A 24,101-nucleotide genomic window follows, 5' to 3' on the forward strand; every position below is an offset into this window, starting at 1 on the left:
GAATGATTACATATGGGCAGCAGCCATCTGAAAAAAAAATAAAAAAAAAAAATAAAAAAATTAGATTGACAAATATATAGACAAAAGAAAGGTTTTATTCAGGATCAGAAAAGTCCACTAGATCCTGGAGTCCTGACCTCTATAATTCAGGCTGTAAGACAGCATCCAGATATTCCTACAGGGAGCAAAAAAAAGCAGGGCATTCACATAATTAATGCAGATGTTGGCAAGCTTTTATAAGGGCTACTAATTCATTCCTATGACTTCCTCTCTTCCTCAAGGGTTCTTATACTTGACCTGTTATTACCACATGGTCTTTAACCAAAGAATTAAAGCCAGATGTCTTGTAGCTAGGTCTCCCTTTGTTAAGTATTGCTTATAAATCACTTTTTTTCTATGCAACAGAGAGATCCAACATGAAAACTTTTTAAAATTCTTAAATAATTAAGGCTGAAAGGTTTCTAACCTAAGAGTTGATGTATCCTAAAGGAACAATAAAAGTTTTATAGTCGCTGTGCTCAGAAATACTATTTACTCTAGCTTTTTATTATCCTGGGTCTGCAAATGTTTCTGATTTATGTTTAGGTTGGAGGTAAAATAATTCTAAAAAGACCTTTTTCTTTAATATAAATCTAGATGTTATTTAATGCATTTGGGAAATAGATTGAAAGTTTTGTATGTTGCTTTATTGGAGTTGGCTTATTTGTGTTGACAAACAGGGGGAAATGACAGGAAACAGAAATAGCTTTGAGCAATTCTAAGGAAATCTTGATCATATACTATTTTCACTATAGTCCAATTACTAATTCTCTTCAACTCTGTACATTTTTGGTTTAACATGAAGGTTAGGTTAACTTGCAGCATTTCTTGCAGAATGGCTGGAGCTGTCCAAAACATAGAGTTTTGTTTGCATATTTTAATAGGAAGAAATTTTTATCTTTTACTGGTGTTATTCTGTTCTTTGATTTGCCTTATTACCTGGCTTATTACTAAAAATGCCCCTCTTTTTTTCGTAAAAAATCAAGTTTAATCAATAGAGTTTCACAGCCATAAAAGCAGGGTGTCCAAGTATTTCAAACTGTGTTTAGAAATGAGGCTGATGGAAAAAGAATAATGCTTGCAGAAATACAGTGGCATGCTTCCTGTATTGTTTATCAACGCACTTCCTGCTTTGTGGACAGACACAGCCCCTGGCCCTGGCAAATCACAGACTTTGAGCATATTGACAATCTTAATTTAGGCTGTTCTAGCTAGTGTTTAGGACAGGACAAGAAGGAATGTCCCTGATAGAGACCTGAATGAGTTAACACTTGCTCAAAAATTTAATCCGCTTTTCCTTGGTTTTGAGGAGCTCTTTCTTTAACACTTTTCCAGCTAAACAACAATTTTATGCACTGATAACATAAATAAGGTGTCCTGTAACAGAGTTAACTTTTCTTCATTAAAAATTGCATGCCCTTCTAAGTGAATTTTTCAGTATGTCTCCTTGGCCAAGAAGCTCATTTGCTGTGCAATTTACAGCTACGTCAGAAATCATGTGGGCTCCCAGAGCAGATGGAAGCATTTTAGGTTGTCTCTAATCTGGTTGCTGTTACTAGACTCCTCGAAGCAATTGTTTAAGAGTTGTTGAATTCCATTTGGTCTGAAAAAAATGAATTTGTTCTGTAGCATGTTCCATTCCTGTCTCCTTGCTGCTCTCTGTGCGTGTCTTGTCCTTGGAGGCAATCCTATGTTTTCAGTTCTGATGTCATTCTTTTTTCTTTCTTTTCTCCCCTCTTCTTTCAGTCCACAGCCATGAGCGAACCACAGTGCTACTACAATGAAACCATTGCCTTCTTTTATAACCGAAGTGGAAAATATCTAGCCACCGAATGGAATACTGTCAGCAAGCTTGTAATGGGACTGGGGATTACCGTCTGCATCTTCATAATGCTGGCCAACCTCTTGGTTATGGTGGCTATTTATGTCAACCGCCGATTCCACTTTCCTATTTATTACTTAATGGCCAACTTGGCCGCCGCAGACTTTTTTGCAGGGCTGGCCTACTTTTACTTAATGTTCAACACAGGGCCCAACACTAGAAGACTGACTGTAAGCACCTGGCTTCTCCGTCAGGGTCTCATTGACACTAGCCTGACAGCCTCTGTAGCCAATTTGTTGGCCATTGCTATTGAGCGGCACATCACAGTTTTCCGAATGCAGCTACATACTCGGATGAGCAACCGGCGGGTGGTGGTCGTCATCGTTGTTATCTGGACTATGGCCATCGTCATGGGTGCCATACCAAGTGTCGGATGGAACTGTATTTGTGATATAACTCACTGCTCCAACATGGCCCCACTCTATAGTGACTCCTACCTGGTCTTCTGGGCTATTTTCAACCTGGTCACTTTTGTGGTCATGGTGGTCCTATATGCTCATATCTTTGGGTACGTCCGCCAAAGGACTATGAGAATGTCCAGACACAGTTCTGGACCCCGCAGGAATCGAGACACCATGATGAGCCTCCTGAAGACTGTGGTCATTGTGCTTGGTAAGTGCTTGCTTTGCCTCCCCTGTTCTTCTCCCTCTGTTTCTTATCAGGCGATTTCAGTAATATATGTGAGGCTTCTGGAAAGTCAACAGCATTTAGAAGACACTAAAAGAGGTGGAGGCCATAAGAACCTCCACCATTCATTACTGTGTTGGGAATATCAAGCTCATTTATGGAAGCAGGTAGCAGCAGCTTGTTGCTCTTTAACATGAAAGTGATGAAAAATCCACGACCTCCAGGTGTAAAGAGGTGGATTTTTGCAGCAATGCAACCTGTCGTAGCGGAGTTCTATCCTGTGCAGAGTTCACCTTTTGCCTTTGGAGATGCCAAATGGCTACAGCCTTAAAATAATTAAGAGGAAAGAATAGGTCTTCCACTGTAGTGCCTCTTATCTCCTTTTTGCCCCCCAAAGGGTGTTGTGTGTTATAAAGCAGCGTTCCCATGTCTAAAGAACAATCAGGGGCTACAGGCTATTGATGAAGAGATTTGTGTGTTACGCAGGACTGTATGTACAGTTTGCTCAGATCTGTAATGTTTGCCACATATGAGTATCTGCCAATTTTCTAATACAGAAAAGTCACTTGTGAAGCACTGGTGTGCTTGAGCACACTGCTTAGGAGGGGCCTAAGCTACAGGGCTTGGAAAACAGGGAAACATGAGACAAATATAATGAAAAACTTTGGAGTCTGTTTTGTGGATGGCTTTTTGTGGTATTTGGGTTTTGTCTGGGGCTCTCAGTTTCCTTATGCAAAAGCACAACCTGGATACTGGTGAAGTTCTTTGCAGTTTGTTCTACTCTTTGTTTCTGGAGATGAGAATGAGCTGCAAGCAGGCAGGTTTGGTGCCAGTTGTCTCCTTGTCCTAGACTGTGTTTCTGCCCATGAGGTTCTCCAGCACAGTGCACAGCTCTGTTGGGATCCTAGCACCCTGTTGCATTATGCAGGTGCTCTGGTAGCCCATAAATGCAACTGTACACAGTCAGCAAAGCCTAAAACTAAGCTCTGGTTCCTGCTTTGACATTCTGATTTCAATGGGTTTACACCATGACTTGTGCTTTCAAGCAGTTACTGTGTTCACAAGTGCATCAGAATAGTTGCAAACATTTTATATGAGTCACTATGTCAACTCTTGTTAGTTCAAGACTACGTGTTGCTCTCTGACTAGCTTTGTGACCAAAACGTGAACTGTGTAGTTAGCTACCTTGTTCAGCCATTCATAAGTCGTATTGCTACAGGTCCTGCTCTTCTCAGGGAAAGAATCCCTGAGTTCTGTTCGGGAGGTTGGAGCAGCGGATAAAACCTCTTCTGACTGCCTAGTGGTTTGGAAATCTGTACCTCCCCAGCACTGTGATCTTCCTCACAGTGCAAAGGCAAATTATGTTAAGAACACAAATTCAAGGTTTGCAGTCTTCTTTTTGGGAAATAAGTCCCTATTTTCCCTCCTGAATGAAATGCTGTTCATAGAGCAGTGGAGTTTTCCTGTTAGGGGCAAGACTGGCTCAGACTTAGTAAGCACTTGCACGGCTGCAGTGCAGAGTTGCAGGAATAAATAAATGATCACTGAATAAATAGGACATGGCAGCTAATCTCAAGCCCTTATGGAACTAGAGATATGTATGCAGATGGAAGGGTAGGTAGTGACTGCAGCCTCCTCTGTTCTCCTAGTAGCCTAGTGTGGCTACAGTGGTAGAGGTGTACACAGAACATAAAAGTATCCCTTTTTTCCCCTAGTAAGTAGCCTTTTTTTTCCAGATACTTTTCTGGAAACAGCGGAAGCACTCCAGAGGTTAAGTAGCATTAGCCAAACTGAAAGTGACTCAAGTTTAGCTGCTGATGTAGTTAAGTAATAACTCTGATTCCTCACTGGGGCTCTTTGGAGTAAGACTTTTTGGAACTCCAGGTAGCTTATTTTGAAGATTTCTTCAAAATTCCAACAGAACCTTATTTCTTGTTATTGGTGCAGTTAAATTCATTCCATGTTGTGAACACAGTGTGCTTTAGCACCTTTTCTAATCTGCATGAAATATCATTCATAGAGAGAGGTAATGTACTATTTTATTAAATCTGTCTCGAGAAAACAGGCAGTCCCAGGTTGTGACATTCTTATTCCTGTGTTTGGATCTCCCATTTCATCATTATTTTGAAAAGGTGGTTTGTTTTTTTTCAAAGCAGCTTGGTTTCTTTTGTTGGAGGAGATCAGTCATAGGACTGTAGTGTAAAGAAGCAGCAACCTCCTGTGAGGCACAGTTTCAAAATAAAAATGAGTGGAAAACAGCTGTGGGTTTGGTTTTTGGTTTTGTGTTGGTTTGGGTTGTTTTGTTTGTTGGTTTTTAATAAATAATAAAATTATAAAGCAATGAATAAGAATTTTCTTAAGTAAAAAAAAAAATCACCTACAGCCACAAATCAGGCCTGAAGGCAACCACAGGGACTTTGGGGAGGTTAAATGTTTGTTAGGGTGTTAAGCAGAGTGCTAGATGAACCATGAGACTCGCTCATTAGTTGCCATCACCTGACAAGTGCCATCCTGTATTACTGAATTTGCATTTCCAATGGAGGATTGTTCCCTGGTTCTAAAAATAAAAGCAGCGGTATGGGGATATCTCAGTTTGGAGTAGATGGTGTGGTCAGCCTGTTGATCAGAAGGGAATCCTGATGCTCTGGCACAGCTTGCAGTCTGCTTGCAAGTCTGGCTTAAAATTTTGTAGACAGAGAAGACAACAGTTCTGCGCTTCCCGAGTGCCCTCTTACATAGATAGTCCATGCATGGTGCTACAAGTTTATCTCCTTCACCTTTGGGAAAGGCAGAAAGGTGAGTGTCATAGGCTGCCTGGAGCAACTTGCTAAACTTTTATCAAATGTTATCTGACTTTCTGTGCATCAGTGAACCTCAAGTAGCACAGAGAGGGAAAGACCCCCTACCTTAATGGTGCAGATCACGCTAATACATACGTTGCTGTTTGAGGCAGAAACCGACTTTTTTTGCTGGAGGTGGAGAGGGGAATCTTAAGAATACGATTGCTTCATATTCAGTTTATTCTTATGATCCCTGTCCCTCCTCTCCTGCCCCAGAGCTGAGTAGGAAAGGGAGCTGGTGTGTGTCAGCCCACAAACCCAGGAGGAAGCAATTCGTTTCGCCTTGGGAACCAGGGAAATGCAGAGCTGGAAGTCTGAATAAACCTATGAGCATTGGCAGAGGGAGGCAATCCAGTCTGTCTTAGGATCTTTGTTAAAATGCTGATCAGCTATAAGTAACACCGTTTGATTTGGGCACCAATGAACTTGTTCGTTTGACTTTTAAACTAACATAAACGGGTGAACTTGTGCTGCTGGCTGTAGTCCCAAGCAAAGCCTCTCTGCGGCAAGCAGAAGATCGTCTTTTCCCCCGTCCCCATGCACGCTACGTTTTCGAGGGGCAGGAGGAAATGAACACAAGAGCTTCTTGTTTGCTAGCCGCCTAACACTGCCTGCCCCCCTCGCTGCTCGCTGCCTTGCTCCGGGGGAAGAGCCGGCGGGGCGGGGCGGTCCCTCCGGCAGCGGGAGCGCCCGGACAGCGGCCCGGACAAGGGCTGATTGTGAGGGAGGGACCGCGCTGGCTGGAGCGGTCGGGATCTGGCACACTGCGTCATCCGGGTGGGATGCTGAGCCCTCGGAACAAGTCAAAAGCAGAGATGATGATTTTTTATTATTATTATGGTTTTTTTCCATGCCCTTTTTTTTTTTTTTTGTCTTGACTAAAATATTTTAAACAGAAGGAAGTGATTTCATAGTTGAGCCCTTTTTTTTTTTTTTTTTTTTTAACAAAGCTGTTTTTGAAATCTTTTGACAGTAACAAGGAACATGAAGCTCTTTCTCTAGAGCATGCCTTTCCTTCATGCTGGGCTAAGGCTGGACTGATCAGTGTACCACACAGGGGCATCATACCAGGTCTGGTTTGGCTGGCAGCTCAGTGACACTTTGCCTTTCACCACCACCATGTGTGACATTCAAATGAGCAGTCACAGGAACAGGCAGAAACCTAGCAGATCCAACAGCTGAAAGTTGGCATCCTCTATTCCATCCTCCACATTTTCTTATCTTGCGTTTAAGGACAAAACTGTTTTTTCTGGTGGAGGTCGTAGTTAGACTGAGTACATTTGGCGTAGCAGATTTGGCCTCAAAATGGATGACAGTATCTGAGTACTGTTCTAAAAAGCAGTGAAAGCACCAAAAGAGGATCTCAGGGCTGAAAAAACTTGCCCTGCTCTGGATTTCCATAGCTTGGAATAAGTCATGATGGTCTCTTCGGATGTCTTTTCTTCCTGCATTTTAGGTAACTTAGATCATTACTCTTGAAAGGTTAGCATGTTTATTCTCCTGCCAAAATGCGGATTAAACACCTACCCTTAATGTATCAGTTGTGTTTTTACAATGTGGATGACTCTTCACTATACCTCCATATGCATCTTTGGGCATTCTTCTCAATTTGGACATTAGATAGTGAGATTGTCATACTGAGGTTTTATTACTGAATTTTTAAAAAAATAATAGCAGCAACACTTCTTAAGTGTATTTTATCAATCCTGCCAGTTAGCCTTCTGTGTTGGATGAGTACTCAAGAGTGTTTGGCCAAAATTAGGTGTGCCTGTTGAGCTGACCACCACAGCTAGCACCCAGGACACAGGGAGAGTAAATGATAAATTAATGATCACTTAGCTTTTTTAGTCTGCCTGGGAACTAAAAAGGCACTTTGGTTTTTCCTGTCCGTGAGACCATCCGCTTTGTTTGGAGGAATGTGGTTTATTCTGTAAAGATTTGGAAACTAATGTGGGTACAGATAAAAAAGTGAAGGTTCTTTTTGTATAAACTGTTTTGATTTAAGGGAGTCTCACTGTGTTTCAAGACAGTCCTTTACTTATTACAAGGCAATAAATGCAAGGAAAACATCTGGAAGTTCAGTATAAACATCTGGAAGGATGGAACTGCTCAGCAACAGCTTTTTTTCCTGCCCTCTCTTTCTGCCACAGTTATAAATTGCATGAGAGACTTTATACTTCTGTAGCTTTTCTTTCACAACTAGGTACCAAGTGGAGACAGAAAGCAGCAAATAACTGTGGTAATGCATATGAGTGTCAGCACACATTGTAGCCAGACAGTTAAAGCAAATAAAGTACATTAATAATAACTTTAACCATTCTGGGTGATTGATATGCAACATTTCATTCTAAGATCAAAAACATTAAGTTCTGTGGAGGCACATTTTTTAAAAGATGTTTCTAATAACTATGCTGTCTCCCATGACATGCAGCCTGCATCTTTCCCGCCTTCCCTCACTCATGCAGTAAGAGCACTTGATTCTCAGCAAAATATAAAAAGATTGTGAAATAGTGCTACAACCTGAGTAACAACAGCCAGATGTGCTAGAGGCACATCTTTGTTTCCATGCAGTGTCTGGTGGCTAACTGGCATGGCCTATCATCACTGGCCCCAAATCTTAAGACTTTGACTTTCCTAAGCCTTATTAACTATATTTCACCAGTTACAAAGTAAGTGGTCCTGAAGATGACCTTGTGTAGACATAGCATCACGTGAACTTTGGTAGCCCTTCCCTGCCCATGCAAAGTTATTTTTGTGTACCAAAGCAAACATCAGCGCTGGTAGCACAATGCAACTGATAAAAGGATCTTATGAGGAGGTCAGGGTTTAACTCTGAGCTCTGTGACTGGAACATGACTTTACCTATTCACCTCCTCCCTGAGGAGTCATACTGGTATGATGCAAGCTGAGCTCTCCAGGAGTCTTTTCCCTCACATGACTGAAAATGAGGAAGTTGTCTTAGCTTGGAGATGTCCTTCCACCAGGTAGGGGTGGCCCAGGTTGGAGGAGAGCATCATCCAGTTGTGGGGTTTTTTTCCTTGATATTATTACATTTTCCATAGAGAGCTGGGCTGGGTGTTAAGTTCAGGCTGTTGTTCAGATGAGGGCAGCACATTTCACAGCTTCTCCTCTTGAAGTGGGGGAGTGTGAAGCCATAAATACCAGGTTACCCTGTGGCCAGCACGGAGGGCTGGTTCACAGTCACCAACCCTGCCTGACCCCTGCATCACAGTAATGTCGCTTGTGTATTGATTTAGTCCTGACGGAAAAACAGGGCAATAAACTCTGGAACTGGCATAGCAATATGAGCCTGAACATCAATGACTTTCTGTTCTAGGACACAGCATGCAGTTATGTGCTCTCCCAGTGTTTTTAGATAAGTGTATTTTAAAATTGCATAAGCTGTGAATTTATCCCACAGTCGAATAAACTGGGAAATTTGGCTAAATGTGGCTAAATGGAGCAATCCTCATAGAATTTATAAGATTGATGTTTATTACCATTGTATGGAGAGTGAAGGTTTATAATAAGTGCTTTCAGAGCTGCAGTGTGATGACAGCACTTTCAAGCTGTATCATCAAATATTTGCATGAAGAAATGAAATCTTGATTAAAATTATTCTGTAAGTGGTTTTGTTTTGTTTTAAGTAGCATACCTTATCCTACAGGATTTTTGATGGCTTGTATTTCTTTCTTTTTTCTTAGTGAAGTCCTTAAGAGTAGTTATGATTGCTCCTCAGAAACTCCCTTGGAGGAAAAAGACACATATAGTTTGGAGTGGGGGTGGCTTCCAGGGTCTGCTGCTACTACTTCCAATATTTTTGGGGTGTTTTGGGTTTTTTTCCCATTTTCTTAATGACATGTTGGTGTTGAGTTTTATTTTGAAAGTGTACTTTTCACTTGCAAGTAAGAAGTTTTTATATTACTGATTGTTAGAATGTTTAATTGTGAAATCATTCAGATTTAATAACAAAAAATAATTTTTAATGATGTCTGTTATCCATAAGGAGTGGACTAATATTTTTATGTTCATACATGTAAAAAATGTGTTCTTATTTTCTTGTATTATATTAGAAAAATCAAACTGTTTTATAAAAGGAAGACAAAATTTCACAAAGAACTATTAAAAATCAGATAGTTACATTTTATCAGCAAGATGTGTTTCTGCTGTCAGTTAATATAATGGAGACATGAAAACTTGTTAAGGATCTAAGTTGTAATGCAGTGACTGTAGTATGTGCAAAGATGTTTCGTGCTTGCTTTTTTTTTTTTTCATACTGCTAGTAAAAGCAATACTATGTGTGCTCTGAAAATCTGTCTCTCTAAATCTCACTCACCGATCATTTTATTTGTCGTTTATAGTTCTGCAAATGAATTCCAGTTGATCTTTTTTAATTTTGGCTAGTAGCTTCAAGCCAAATATCTTCCCAGTACTGCGTGGCTGGTGAGGATATTGAAAGGAAAAAGAATAAGGAAGCACAGCATCTGGAAATTACACTGTGGACAGTTTGTTTGTGTGATGAACTTCATAAGGAGCTTTCTTTTTCAAAACAAGCCTGTGCAAGCTGTCCTTGCTGAAGCAAAAGTTACTGCTGACTTGGATCCAGGTAGCTGTTTCTCTAAACCCAGAGCCTGACCAGATGTGTTGGGAGTCTTGTTCTTGCTTAATTTCTTCACTGACTTTCCCAATTAAAATTATTGCATCCCGAGCTAAAGTTGATAGGACCTTGGAAACAGTCTTTTCTCTAAAGTATTATGGGTATACCTATGTAATTCATTGCTTCACCCTGGGGAAAACATTTAGAAGTTTCCCCCTTCTTTCCCCCTTCAGAATAAGTATTATTTATTTTCATTTGGGATCCTTTGAAACTATGCTTTGAGAAACTTCCATCATTTCCCAAGGCAGGAATGTGGTTTTATTTTATTTTTGAACGGGGAAAATCACTCTAGTAAATCCATTCCTCTACATATGATGGAAATGAGGCCTTGTTTAATAAAAGCCTCTCCCCTGACTTCAGTATAATTTATTACCTTTTCAGGGAAGAAATAAAACTAAAGGGCAAAGGAAAGCTCTCTGTGTTCTTCCAAGAATGGTGAGAGGGGGGATAAACCTTGAGTAGTTCTGGGTGTGTACTCATGTTCAGCTTTTGCCTAAAAATAAAATATTTTTTTTTAAAAATTACAATCACTTGCATAGGTTGTCTCTTGTTTCTAAAAGGCTTCTAGAAATTCATCGCAACAGCAAAAGCAGGTATTCTTCTCAACAAGGCAAAAAGAATGGAGTTTTATTTTTCTTTATGAATGACAAGACTTGGAAATCACACCCTTACCCCCAAGCAGTAGAAAACAACATTTTCTGTTGGACCCAGGTGAAATAAACTGCTGGCTGAGGAGTGAAATTCACGTAGTGAAAATCTGCACTAAACCAAAATGAGTTTGTACTGTGCCTTACTCTGCCATCATGACTCCACTTACTAGGGCTACTGCCATGAGTGAAAATACTCATCAACCTGGGCTTCTCCAAAATCATGGATGGGGATATGTTGTGGGACATTTGCTCTAACCCAGAGGTCTTGGTAAACTTTGAGAAAAGCTCAGGCCTTAGCGTAGAAACTGTTACCAAGAAAAAAAAAATTAAATCAGCATGTACAGGAAGGCCTATGTGTAGAACAGCAGAATATGAGCAGGACTCATTGATCTTGGACTTTTTGAGATTAATTTTTGGAACAGAAGATGGAAATCCATCCTTTAGAAGAGGCAACAATAATGCTTTCACAAAATGGCTGCTCGCAAGGTAACAGTTTTGTCCTCTAGAAAGCACATAGTTTCACAGAGAGTTTGGTTTTAGATGTCTTCCTTATTTTTTTCCTCTGACTGTTTAAGTTTCTTGCATCTTCAGAGAAAACTGATACATTTATGGTAACTGTTGAAGCAAAGCATTTGCAGTCTGGAAGGTTTGGGGTGGTGTCAAAGTCCAGCTACTGTCCTGTGTTTTCATCTTTGTGAGACCATTTGTTCTTCCCATGTTTTGGTGAAAGCTGCTCAAATGCAAAGCTGAGCTTAAAGCTAGACCTCAGCTTGAGAAACTGTGTGAACAAACATGCCAGCTGTTCACTTGTCACATAGCAAAACTGCATTCAGTGAGGCACTGAACAATTATTTGTTTCCAACAGTGGAAAACACTGAGAACAAGAGAGTGTTTTGTGGGAGAGAAGTGGTGCTCCTTCGTGTGCTTTGCTTCAATGCATGTGAGCAGTGAGTGAGTATTCTCAGCTTTTCTGGTGTGATCCATGAAAACAGAAGAATAAAATTTAAAACCCCAAATTATTATTGCCTTTGCAGTTTCAATGAAAGTAGGCTCTTCACATCAGAACACAAAATTATTGGTAGTGGAAAAGCTTGTTGAGACATCTGAGGTACAGCAGCTGGTCCACAGGGTGGGAAATGGTTGGCAGTGAGTGGTGGCCTTCAGACAACAGCCTTTGTGCCACTCTCCTTCTAGTCTCAGCATGAAAATCATATTGAAGGAAATAGTGCAGTTTCTGCATTTTTTAAATAAATGTATTTTGAACCTAAAAATGAAAGAAAAATGTGATTCTGAGCTCTTCTAGTTCTGGCTTTGATAGCAGAACAGCTTCCTGTTTTCCTTTTTCATACAGTGGGAGATGCTGTCACTGAGCTCATAAATGGACTATCTTTTTTTCTTTTTTTCTTTCAGATGAAAGTCTTTTTTTGTCTTTAAAAAGAACAACAAACAAACTTCCCCCCCCCCTCCCGGCCCTTTCATTAGTAAGTTGTTATAACACACTTAAAGATTTTATCCTCTTTAAAGCTGAAACCAACAACAGTGACAGAAAATAACCACGCTTTCTGCAGTTCTCATTCAGGAAATCTTCATGTGACCCTTCCACTTTTCCTAGCCTAAACATGTCTCTGAAGTTCATTTTCCCTGTACCCAAGTGGAGAAATGCATGTTCAAAAGCGCTTCTTGTGTGTGTGGCAGGTCCAGTGGCAGACACATATCCTTACCCATCAGTGCCTGGAGAGCAGGTAAAGGGTCTGAGCTTGTATGAAGGGTCATGATGCTTCAGAAGCCAGGACATAATTTTTTACGGCTGAAGTGTTTCTTTTCTGCACTCATATGTTGTCCATCTGTCCATGCTGCTTAATGAACTACCGGAGCAAGGGAAACTACTGTAAGTGAAAATCCTTGGTTTCCAGTTCCACCAGTGAGCAGGAGGTGTTTGAAGTCCCAGGGATGAATGCTTTGAAGTTTGTGGACAGGGTGACCATAAGTTCTACAACTGGCAAAGTAAGAATTTTATTTGTAAAACTGTCCCAGACGTACCTGCCACAGGGCTGGTCATCTGCTGCTGTGGACTGATGTTAGGAGAACAGGCTCTATGTCTTGCAGTAGGTTGAAACAGTAATTCCTTGATATTGGTGTTAACAGCCTAAGAGGTGGTATTTTTAAAAAGGTTCAGATAAGTTTGAGAGGAGTGAGAGAGAGCACTCCTCTTGCATTTCTCTATGTTGAAGTCAGAGCTAGCTGCTTGGGTGTTTCTGCTTTATTAAAATACTTGGTATCCAAGTACAAAATTTGCTAATAGAGTAATAGATATGCAAGGACAGTAAAAATTTTTAAAATATCTTCCTTCATGAAGGAAGTCATAGTCTCCTGAAGAAGGGAGGAGGGATTTTAGCGGTTGCAAGCAGAAAAAGCTGCCAAGTTCCTGCATTTATCTTCTTTTCATGGAAATTGTTTCCTCTGACCCTGGACTCAGTACCTTCCTTGTTCTCCCCTAATGGGAGCTGTTTCCCATCTTCTGATATTGATGTAACCTCAGGAAGAACTTGTTCTAACATATGGCATTGATAATTCTCATTCCCCTCTTTTGAAGTTGCCTTTAAGTACTCACTTTTTACTTTTTTAGAAGTATATGAAGTCACATAGATATGAATTTTCCAAGCAAAAGCTCTATATATAGAGAGAAAAGAAAAAACTGTGTAAATCTGTTGCACATTTGTAGAATGGTTGCCACTTTCTTCCATTAAACAAACTAAAATTGAAAATTGTAGTCCATAAAAGGAAAAATGAAGGATTTTTTAAAAAAATATTAAATTAGTTTAGATATGTAACTGGATTTACTTGATTATATGTTAGATTTTTAAATTTTTTTAAGTTGGTTATTTTCAATAATTACCAAAGCCAACATGTTTAATTATGTATTTTCTACTATGACTCCTGCTATGTAAGAGAAAAGGGTGCAGTGGGAGCTGTGCTTTCTATTCCTAAATTGGAGCAGCTGTTCTAACATCCCAAAACAGGCTAGATACCGTGCCAGGGGCCTGGCATCACCTGCCAGCCTCCCCCATGACACACTGCCCTGCACAGCCCACCTGCTTCCCTGCTATTGCACCTGCATTTCAGCTAGCTCCTGTGAACTGGAAGGAGAAACTTCTGCATAACTAAAAAAAATAACTTCAGACCTTGAACATAAGAGGAGGAACTGGCTGTGGTTTTATTTATCTCATCAGCTGGCATGCAGAGTGAAATTGGAGCAGCTGTTCTAACATCCCAAAACAGGCTAGATACCGTGCCAGGGGCCTGGCATCACCTGCCAGCCTCCCCCATGACACACTGCCCTGCACAGCCCACCTGCTTCCCTGCTATTGCACCTGCATTTCAGCTAGCTCCTGTGAACTGGAAGGAGAAACTTCTGCATAACTAAAAAAAATAACTTCAGACCTTGAACATAAGAGGAGGAACTGGCTGTGGTTTTATTTATCTCATCAGCTGGCATGCAGAGTGAGAAGTGAAGAGTCTGGTGAATAAGTGTCATAACGGTATAATAATAATGTCACGCCTGTTAATCAGCAGTTGGTGCTACAAGGTCTGCTTCTGATAAAGGTGGGTTACAAGTAAAAATTCACTGGCATAGCCATGAGTTTAGGTATGTACATTAAGCAGTGAGGTGCCTACCTTCAGTTTACAACTGTTTAATGGGGAAATACATTTATTTCAATACTCGGTAAGAAACCGTCAGCTTTAAGTGATGTGTGAAACAGCCCCTTGCTCTCAGATGGCAAAGAGGCTACAAAGAGTCACTTAACTCTAGGATGTAAAGAGCCTCATGGATGGGGAAAGGCACAGACTGAGGGAGTAAAGTCGTGTCTTCTCTGCAAATAGAAGTGCATAACAACTCCCATCTGCTCATACCATGCTGTAGAAAGCAGGGTGAGTGGGTGTTTCTAACCCCTGCTTGTACAGGTCAAAACAAACATTTGTGATAGAAGAATTGTTTGTCTTGAGCTGGCAGACTTGTAGAGTTTGTCTGCTCGTGTTTGGTGTTCCAAGTCATATCAGCAGGGTATACCATCATGTTCCAGGTCATCCCCCGGAGGTGAATAGTGAAATGAAGTTCAGTGCCTAGGAAATCTCTTGCCTTTGCCGTGCATCTTTGCCCAAGCAAAATAAAATGTAAGGATTGCATGGAAGCCAAAGAATATGAAGACAGCCCTTACATCCTGTAAAAAGTAGTGTATTTTTAATCTCCAATGGGTGAAGTAATGCCAAGGCAGAGAGATATCTGGCTTGTTAATTTCTGATTTAAAAGCCTCTGCTCTGTCTTGGTTTCCTGAAGACATTAGCCAGTCCCAACTCCCAAGCAGCTCAATCCATCCTGCTGGACACAAAAGCAACTGCTACTGATTTATTGGAAGTCTCATTTGAACCTCTTGAGCTTTCCAAACACATACTAACAGTTAGCAAGCTCTAAACTTTGCCATTACTGCTCCCTGGAGGAGTGGCAGAGTGCATCTGAGGAGACCAGAAGCTATTCTTCTACCTCAAGGCAAGAGGTGAAGGTAGTATCTTGCAGTCCTGCTGACAGACATCCTTAGGTATTTCAGTCTCATTCCCCATATAAGACTGAGAAATTTCTATCCTCTTTTCTACGTATGAAGGAGGCAGAGAGGTCATGGTCCTCATTTTAGACAATTCAGAGTTATGCCTCCATTTTTGTACCTACTGCTGCACTTCAAGTGTATGGTTTGTCAGCCAAATATGGAGTGGTTTTATATCATTTCAGAATACCAAAAGGCTTGCTTGGTAAACTACTCTCCTGCTCTTAGGAATGTGACATGAATGGGTACATTGATTGGATTTTAATTTGTGTTGTATTTTGCTTCAGCAGTTGACTACCCTTATCATTAGTTGGGAGCATGCAGTTGTGAAGTGTTTACTTTGGTTTTTTATTCCTCCACTGAATGCCAGTTCATACCAGGCAGCATTTAGAAAGCTAAATAATCGTTTCCCAAGACAAATATCCTGACTAAAATTCTTGTTTTGAAGCAGAAGAGTCAATAATTCATATTAGAGAGGGAGGTAACTCTCTCTGTTAGGCGATAGTGGAAGAGTACCTTGGTACTGAAGATAATGCACTGCATACATTGTGAAGTACAGAAGAAACTACCAGCACTACATTCTGGCAATGCTTGGCATAGTTTCTGGAACTTGTGTGGGTGCTTCATGAAGATTTATGAATTTATTTCAACAAAATGTCTTTTGGAAGGATACAGCAGTGGAATGTCTTAACTATTCTTAAAGAGATTACAAATTTTTGTTACTATTTCAAATACACATGCTTGTTACGTAACACAGTAAGATGAAGCAACTTGGCTTTTTGCTTGCTCTGTTCCTCTTCTAGTGCCAGAATATAGGGTGATCTGCAGGATTCAGCTCTGAGGACATGCAGATATGGGGTTTCTTCTGTTTTTTTTTCTCAGGCACACTATGGGCTTTATGAGATCTGTGTTGAAAAAGCCTGTCAGCCCCATGTGAGGAGAGAAGATGCAGACTCCCAAGAGAGCTGTTAATTCAGCATCTGGCTCTGGTCCCTCCTCCCTGGGTTTTGGCAGGGACTCTTGCCAATGCCATTCCCATCCCCAGTGGAGGCTTCTCACCTCTGCAACACAGGGGGAGGAGGTGCACAACACGGTCACCTGCAAAAACTTTCTGACCTGCCTGGCCCCTTGACCTGCTCCACATGTCCCTGTTCTGCATTTTGCAGCCTGTTTCCCAAAAGGCCCTTGCCCCAGGTAGAAGTAGTGTTGTGGGATGTAGGTGTAGGGGTACTGGGCACTGAGGGATCATTGCTTGCTGCTTGCTTGCTGCCTGATGCTCAGCCTGGTGGACAGGCTTTGTCTTCCAGTTGCATTTTAGATTTACTCTTCTTCAACAAGGAGAGAGTAATATCAGAGTGTGTTAGAGCTTCAGGTCCTACCTATTGTCACACACACGAAATAAAAGGTAAAGGGAGTGCATATTGCTTAGTAGCCTAAATGGCTTCTGTAGACCACAGGAATTAAAAATGGTCCTTCATTGAGGACAATCATAATCTAATCCTTGGCTGTCTAGCCTGTGTTCTGCACAAAATGATCTGTGCTCGTTTCTATCTTCCCAGCACAAAAGCTTGGCATGGTTCAGCCTAGAGTGAGGAGGGGTCAATTTAAATAAACAAACAAATCAAACTGATTAACTGGAAATAATTCACATAGCTTTGCTTAGATGAACACTTTAGCTTTCAGTCTATTAATCCATCAAATATCCAAGCGCTGCATCCACCTTGTGCTGCTGTGTGGTGATATTAAAGAGCAGAAAGCTTTCAGATAAGCAGTGCTGCCTTGTTTGCCCCACCAAGTAAGTGTGAGAGGTGTGTATAAAGCCATGTGCACTTGAGAAATGTGACCTTTTAAATACATTCCAGAGAATGCAGTAGTGATTGATGCTGCTCCCGTGAGATTTTCCTTTTATTTAAATTTTGTTTTATTCTTCACCCACCCTCCCTCTCTACTCCTTGTGTTCCTGTCTCTCCACTACCTTTATTTATAGCTTTATCTCTGTGGCCTTGCTCCTTTTCAGCTGGCAGGCAGGAGCAGCACCTCTGAGAGCCAGCCCTGCTGCTGGGATGGTATGTGGGAGCATCTGCTGTGGGAGGGTGTTGCGGGGCCATTACATCCCGGACCACCCTGTCCTGCAGCAAAAGTGGCCCCATCTTGGGAGACTCTTTGATGGGGCTGCTGGGCTCTCCTGGCTCATGGCATGGCAGGGAAAAGCCATTAATTCTAGGCCTATTTCCAGAAAGCAAGTGTACCCACCTTCTTGCCAACCATTGTCATCACCATAAATATCCAGCATATAGAGATTTACTCCTGGAAGAGAAGCACTTTTTTTTTTTTTTTTCCCTGCATTTTTGGAAACTAGACTGTGAAATACAAGAAGCGTTTGTTGCATTTTCACCCTGCCAGTGGCAATAACATTTTTTCCAGTTTGTATGTTACCAATAAGAAACAGCTGAATTAGATCTTTTACACTTGAAAAACATCTTATTTTTAATGTACAATAAACGGCAATATCCTCTTACATTTCTTTCATGGATATGGATGATAAACAGTATTTCATTAACAGGGAGCACTTTGTTCATTGTGCTTTTGCTGAATTGTTTAAAAAAATGTTCTAGCTTTTTAAATGTTCTGGGTTGGGGTTTTTTTGTCTTTTTGCTGAAATTGCCTGTTTCATGCCTTGCAGCCCATCTGCAAGTTGTTTATGATCAGAATAAATTCTTAATTCCCTAGAAACTGAGTTGCTGAGAGTTAAAAATAAATAAAAATCTCCCATGAATATGGGTATAGAACTTTAAACTTTTTCCCTTGGAAGGTTTAGAAAATAGTACAGTTACATACTGACCATTGAGCCCCTCTTGTTGATGTATCTCTCTGACTGAAGGAGAGAGCTACCCCAGTGAGCAAGGTTTGGAGCACCTTGACTGCAGAGCTGTGTATGCAGGTGTTTGCTTCTCAGCTTCCCTGGCTGGTCAGGTCCAAGGGAGCTGGGCACTAGGATGCAACAAAGCCCACTGCTCTTGGCCACTGGCTGGGGCAGGTTGTTTTACTGTTGCTGCTGAGATTTATGGGGGGGCTTTGAGGTTTCTTACCTTCAGTAGCCCACTCTGTGTCCTGTGGAGCCCAGAGACACCAAGCATGGCTGAGGCAGGTCTTCCTGCAAGGCAGTGGTTAGAGGTGCAGAGGACACATATTTTTCCAGACTCCCTAAAATTTTGCTTGTTCTAGGAAGATTATACCCCTCCTCAGTGCTCTGGAAAATTGCAAAATTACACTTTAAAAAATTATTTTATTTTATTTTAACCTCATTTTGTTCTTCTAGTTCCTAAGCTCAGGGCCTGATTGAGCATCAGTAATTGAAAGAGTAGATTGCACAGATAATGGCCAGTAAAGGTTTGATCCAGAATGAGATTGTGCCTGTATCAGTAATTCCCTTCAAGAAGAATGTTCAGCCACAGATTTAACCATTTCCCAGGGGACAGTGCATATGACAGTGCCTCAAATTTCTAAGATCTCCTTCTCCACTAAAAATTAATTGAGAGAACTGGATCCAGAACTGGCTGAAGGACAAGTTCTGCATTTGGCTATGTTAACACCAGGATTTCACTGTAAATGTTGGTAAAATCTTGAGAAGGGACAAGAACTAGATTTTAAAACCTGGCCTTGACCTCAAAAATTATGATGAATTATTAAAACTCTGTGCATGATGGATCATAAGTTTAGTACCTTTTGCTCTTCACTTTGAAACAATATGCTTTTCTGCCAAAGTTTTAAAGAGTGTGTTCTGCATCAACAGGCTTACTATCAAGAGCTACCCTTGACTTACATGGTAAGGGGAATCTTGCAAATATGTCTCCATTGCATATTGCACTGTTGAATGCAGATGTCCTAAGAAATAACAAAAACAACTAACAAAAATTTTATACTTGCCAGAGGTTTTACTGGAGAAACTCTTACATCCTTCTTTTCATTTGAAGTTTCTCTTCTTCTTTTTGTGGCTGTTGTTTTCAAACAGGGGAAAAAAAAAAATAAATCTCTTTTGTACAGGATTTTATTGAGCATCTCTTCAAATTACAGAATTATAGAATGGTTTGGGTTGGAAGGGACCTTAAAGATCATCTCTGCCCCTTGCATGGGCAGGGACACCTTCCACTAGATTAGCTTGCTCAAAGCCCCATCTAACCTGGTTTTGAACACTTCCAGGGATGGGGCTTCCACACCTTCCTGGGCAACCTGTTCCAGCGCCTCACCACACTCACACTGAAGAATTTCCTCCTAATGTCTAACGTAAATCTCCCCTGAGATCCATTTGATCCATTACCCCTTGTCCTCTCACTACAAGACCTTCTCAAAAGTCCCTCCACAGCTTTCCTGTAGGCCCCCTTCAGGCACTGGAACACTGCACTAAGGTCTCCCTGGAGCCTTCTCTTCTCCAGTCTGAAAAGCCCTGTTTCCCTCAGCCTGTCCTTGTAGGACAGCCCTCTGATCATCTTTGTAGCTCTTCTCTGGACTTTCCCCAGGAGCTCCATGTCCTTCTTATGTTGGGGGCTCCAGAACTGCACACAGTATTCCAGGTGGGGTCTCACAAGAGCCACATAAAGGGGGAGAATCTGCTCCCTTGATCTCCTGACTATGCTTCCTTTGATGCAGGCCAGGACACAGTTGGCTTTCTGGGCTGCAAGCTCACATTGCCGGCTTATGTTGAGCTTCTCATCCACCATCACTCCTAAGTCCTTCACTTCCAGGCTCTTTTCAATCCATTCTCCACCCAGCGTGTATTTGTGCTTGGGATTGCTCTGACCCAGGTGAAGGACCTTGCACTTGGCCTGGTTGAACTTTATGCAGTTTGCACGAGCTCACCTCTCAAGCCTGTCAAGGTCCCTCTGGATGTCATCCCTTCCCCTCAGCGTGTCCACCTCACCACACAGTTTGGTGTCATCAGCAAACTTGCTGAGGGTGCACTCGATTCCACTGTCCATGTAGCCAACAAAGATGTTAAGAGCACTGGTGCTGGTACCAACCCTTGGGGAACACCACTTGTCACAGGTCTCCATCTGGACATCACGCCATTGATCACCGCTCTTTGAGAGAGACCATCCAGCCAGTTCCTTACCCAGCGAGTGGTCCATCCATCGAATCTGTATTGTTCTAGTTCTGATACCAGGATGGCATGTGGGACAGTGTTGAAGGCTCTGCTCAAGTCCAGGTAGATGATGCTGGTTGCTCTTCCTTTGTGCACCGATGCTATGAGCTCATTGTAAGAAAGCAGAAACCACAACAACAACAACAGAAAGTCAGCACATGGAGAAGGGTTCTGATGCTGTTTTATGGAGCTAATTTATTTTGCTCTTAATAAAGTAGTCTTAGTACAGTGCAGAACAGAGGCTCTAGTATTTTGATATCATTGCCTGTAAAGCTGGACGTATGTGATTTTGCAGGCAGCATTTTGCATTGGAGTGATACGGTGGAGTTCTACATGTGCTGAAATCTCTGAGAGTATGAGACATATGTCACAACATCTTGAAACCATCTCCTTCACTTCCATGACATGGACTGACCACTTAAAAAAAAAAAAAAAAAAAAAAAGGCCACATAGTTGGAAGCTTGGAGGTATATTTTCTTTGTTTAAACACCTCTGTCATAACACAGGAAAATAAAGTGCTTGGAAAAAACAGGCATGTTGCCAGTATTTTAAAGAGCTGTGAGAGAAGAGTTGCTAGGCTAGTGATAGGTTCAGAAACTTCCTGAACCAGCAAGAGAGATATCAGTAACAGAAGCATCTGGAAATTTTATTTATTTATTTATTTATTTTGCTAGCTCACTTCAAGTATGATTTTTTCTTTAACTTAGAGAGGGGTTGAATTAGATCCTTTACATCGTTTGACATTAAAGGAAGTCTATGCGTATTGTAATTTATGCCCTTAGTGTGAGATTCTTCCAGAGGATCCTTCATGGCTGTGATCACTTTGTGGCAGGGTCAGCTTTGACTCCAGGACTTGCTTAGAGCTCACCAGTACTCAAGAGCTGGTAAATATGACTCTGGTCTGCTCATGATGCATGGGCAGGAACTACCTGCAGTTGTGTCCTGCCCTTGAGCTATTAGAAATGCTTCAGAAAAAAAACACATTGGCGTAGGTGGTGGGTCTGCCCCAAAAGACTGAGGTTTTTTCACACACTGGCAATGCCATGCTGCCAGGGAGCATTACAGAGGGTGACCATGACTCTCCCTGTGGGACCACTGTGAACTGCTTGTCCCTTTCCCCTGAGGAATTCACAAGTGGAGGCGGCTCTGGTTACTTCTCCTGGTCCCTGCAGGGCATCTTCCAGCAAGAATGTCCAGAGGCCCATCACTTCCTTTGGCATGGAAGCAAACCGGTGTTTTTGCTCAAAACAACCACAACAATAAAAAAAATCCAAGTAGTGTGATATTCTGGAAGCCAGACAATGCAAACACAATGCCACATTGGCATTAAATAACTTAAAGCGCTATGATAACAATATGCTTTTGAAAAGCCAGATAGTACTAAGTTAGTTTGAGAGAGACATTACTTCCATTCTTTAATTATCACTCCTTTCCTTTGCCCTGCTTAGCATGTTGAAGTATGAATGTTTCCAGAAAAAAAAATACCTAAGAACTGTGGCAAGGAAGGGTTTTGACAGCAATTTTGTGCTCTTGGGTATCCCACACAGGAGGGAGACAGCTCATGGTCTTAAGATGCTGGTTTAAAGGGGCAATATTCTGTAGCATCACAAAATTCAGGAAGCACAGGCACGGAGAAGGATGAAGAGGTGGCAGGTCATATATGCCTCTCTTCTGCTGTCAACAACTTCTGGGGTTGTCTCTTTTAATCTGTTTTACACATGCCTTGATAGAACATTTCTGGGGAAAACATTAATTTTTAAATTTAATCTGTAAATGTTTACGTGTGTCCGCTGCAGTGATGTGCAACACTCTGACAGGCATTGGCATGCTTCCCTTTGCCTTTCCTTGTGTTCATTGTACTGTACGTGGTCATCTCACTGCTTACCTCACAGCATCCTGACAGCCCAGACTGCATTTTGTGGACAAACTCATTTCTTTGCTTTTTGATGTGTTTGCCTGTATCCTGCACCATCTACAGTGAATGACTGAATTTTCCACTCAGAGTGCTTGCATTGCAGCAACCAAGTTCAGAACTCCTACTAGCAGCAGAGTTTGACAGCCACAGCTGAGCCCTGAGAGATCTCTGCATTCAACCCTCTCCCATCAACCCTGAACTGATATCCAAAGTGACACTGATGAACACAGGTATCATTCAGTGATACACAGTAAGGAGGAGGATTTGAGGAACATCCAGGCTGGGGATCAGTTACAGACATCTTGCTTTTCTTCCTTTTTTTTTTTTTTATTTTATCAATGTAATGTGTATCCAACTGCAGTAACATGCAGAGCATCAATGCCAGTGGAGAGTCACAGTGATGGGCAGGCTTTAATCCCAAGGAAGCTTCCCTGGACAATTTGGAGAAAAAAAAAACAAGAGCCATCACTGTCTCAGAGTTACACTGTTTATTACCTGCTGGGGCAAAACTCTAGTGTTTTTGGGAGAGGAAGTGGTTTTTTTGAGAATTGGGGTTGTTCAGCCTGGAGAAGAGATGGCTTGGAGACACCTCATAGTGGCTGGCCTTCCAGTGCCTGAAGGGGTTACAGGAAAGCTGGGGAGGGACTTTTGACAAGGTCTTGTAGTGAGAGGACAAGGGGTAATGGATCAAATGGATCTCAGGGGAGATTTACATTAGACGTTAGGAGGAAATTCTTCAGTGTGAGTGTGGTGAAGCACTGGAACAGGTTACCCAGGTAAGTTGTGGAAGCTCCATCCCTGGAAAGGTTCAAGGAATGGGGCTTTGAGCAACCTAATCTAGGGGGAGGTGTCCCTGCCCACGGCAGGGGTGTTGGAACTAGGTGATCTTTAAGGTACCTTGCAATACAAACCATTCTTTGATTCTATGATGAAGTTACAATGTCAGGGTTCAGGTGGCAAGACAGCAGACAGAGGAGTGGTGCCAGTATGAATGCTTATGGCATCATCGGGTAACTAAGGAAGCTGAATGCTGATTAATTTTGGAGTATGAAAGGTAGAGTTATCCCTTGTTGCTTGCCTCTTGAGGAAGGTGCCAGAGACAAAAAGTCTGTGCTCTTCTCCCCTCACAGTCTGTAGAACAGCTAGTAAGAAACCAGCTGATCTGCACCTTGTTGAGCTAGTTGGTTTGGCTCCTTATTGAGACACAGCTGAGACCCATCTCAAGGCTACACAACCTGCCTCTTAAATACAAGCAGTTGGAGATAAGTGCTTTTTCTACAGCACTGAAATAGCCTCTTTGTCTTGCAGCATTCATCCCTAGTTTTGCTAGACAGAGCAGAGGTCATTAGCTCTGCAGAGAAATGGTGAAGAGCCAGCAAATATCACTAGGAACTTTGAATGAAGTCCAGCAAAAGCTGATGTAATTTTCCATCAAAGGCTCCTCCTTTAGGTACACACTGCAGCTGTGTTAGAGTTTACCTCAGTGTTTCCTCAATATTCCTCTAGTTGTTAAAGCATTTTAACAGAAAATGTGGTCAGCTCTGATTGCTTTCCTTCAGTGTGTTGCTAAATAGTTAAGGGGTTTTATTCACTTCTGAAGAAGAAAAAAAACAATATGTTTCATTTAGAGCAGCAGAGGTACTTCTTGGAAGCAGTTACTTTGCTGAGAAGAAGGACTTTGAAAACAATTTGCTTACAATGCAGTAATTGCTTTTTTGACTTTTTTTTTTTCCTCAACCCAGAAAATTCCTCA

The 24,101-nt window shown here is 41.6% G+C and overlaps 1 protein-coding gene across 1 annotated transcript in view; it reads left to right on the plus strand.

Moving 5' to 3' along the window:
- The window catches only part of LPAR1 (lysophosphatidic acid receptor 1), a 48,754-nt gene that overhangs the window by 9,753 nt on the left and 14,900 nt on the right, over positions 1–24,101 (plus strand). The window contains exon 2 of the mRNA XM_010002906.1: positions 1,786–2,533. Coding sequence (XP_010001208.1) covers positions 1,786–2,533 — 748 coding nt within the window. The remainder of the gene's footprint in view (positions 1–1,785; positions 2,534–24,101) is intronic.

Source organism: Chaetura pelagica, unplaced genomic scaffold (assembly GCF_000747805.2).
Source record: "Chaetura pelagica isolate M959 unplaced genomic scaffold, ChaPel_1.0 scaffold391, whole genome shotgun sequence".
NCBI lineage: Eukaryota > Metazoa > Chordata > Aves > Apodiformes > Apodidae > Chaetura > Chaetura pelagica.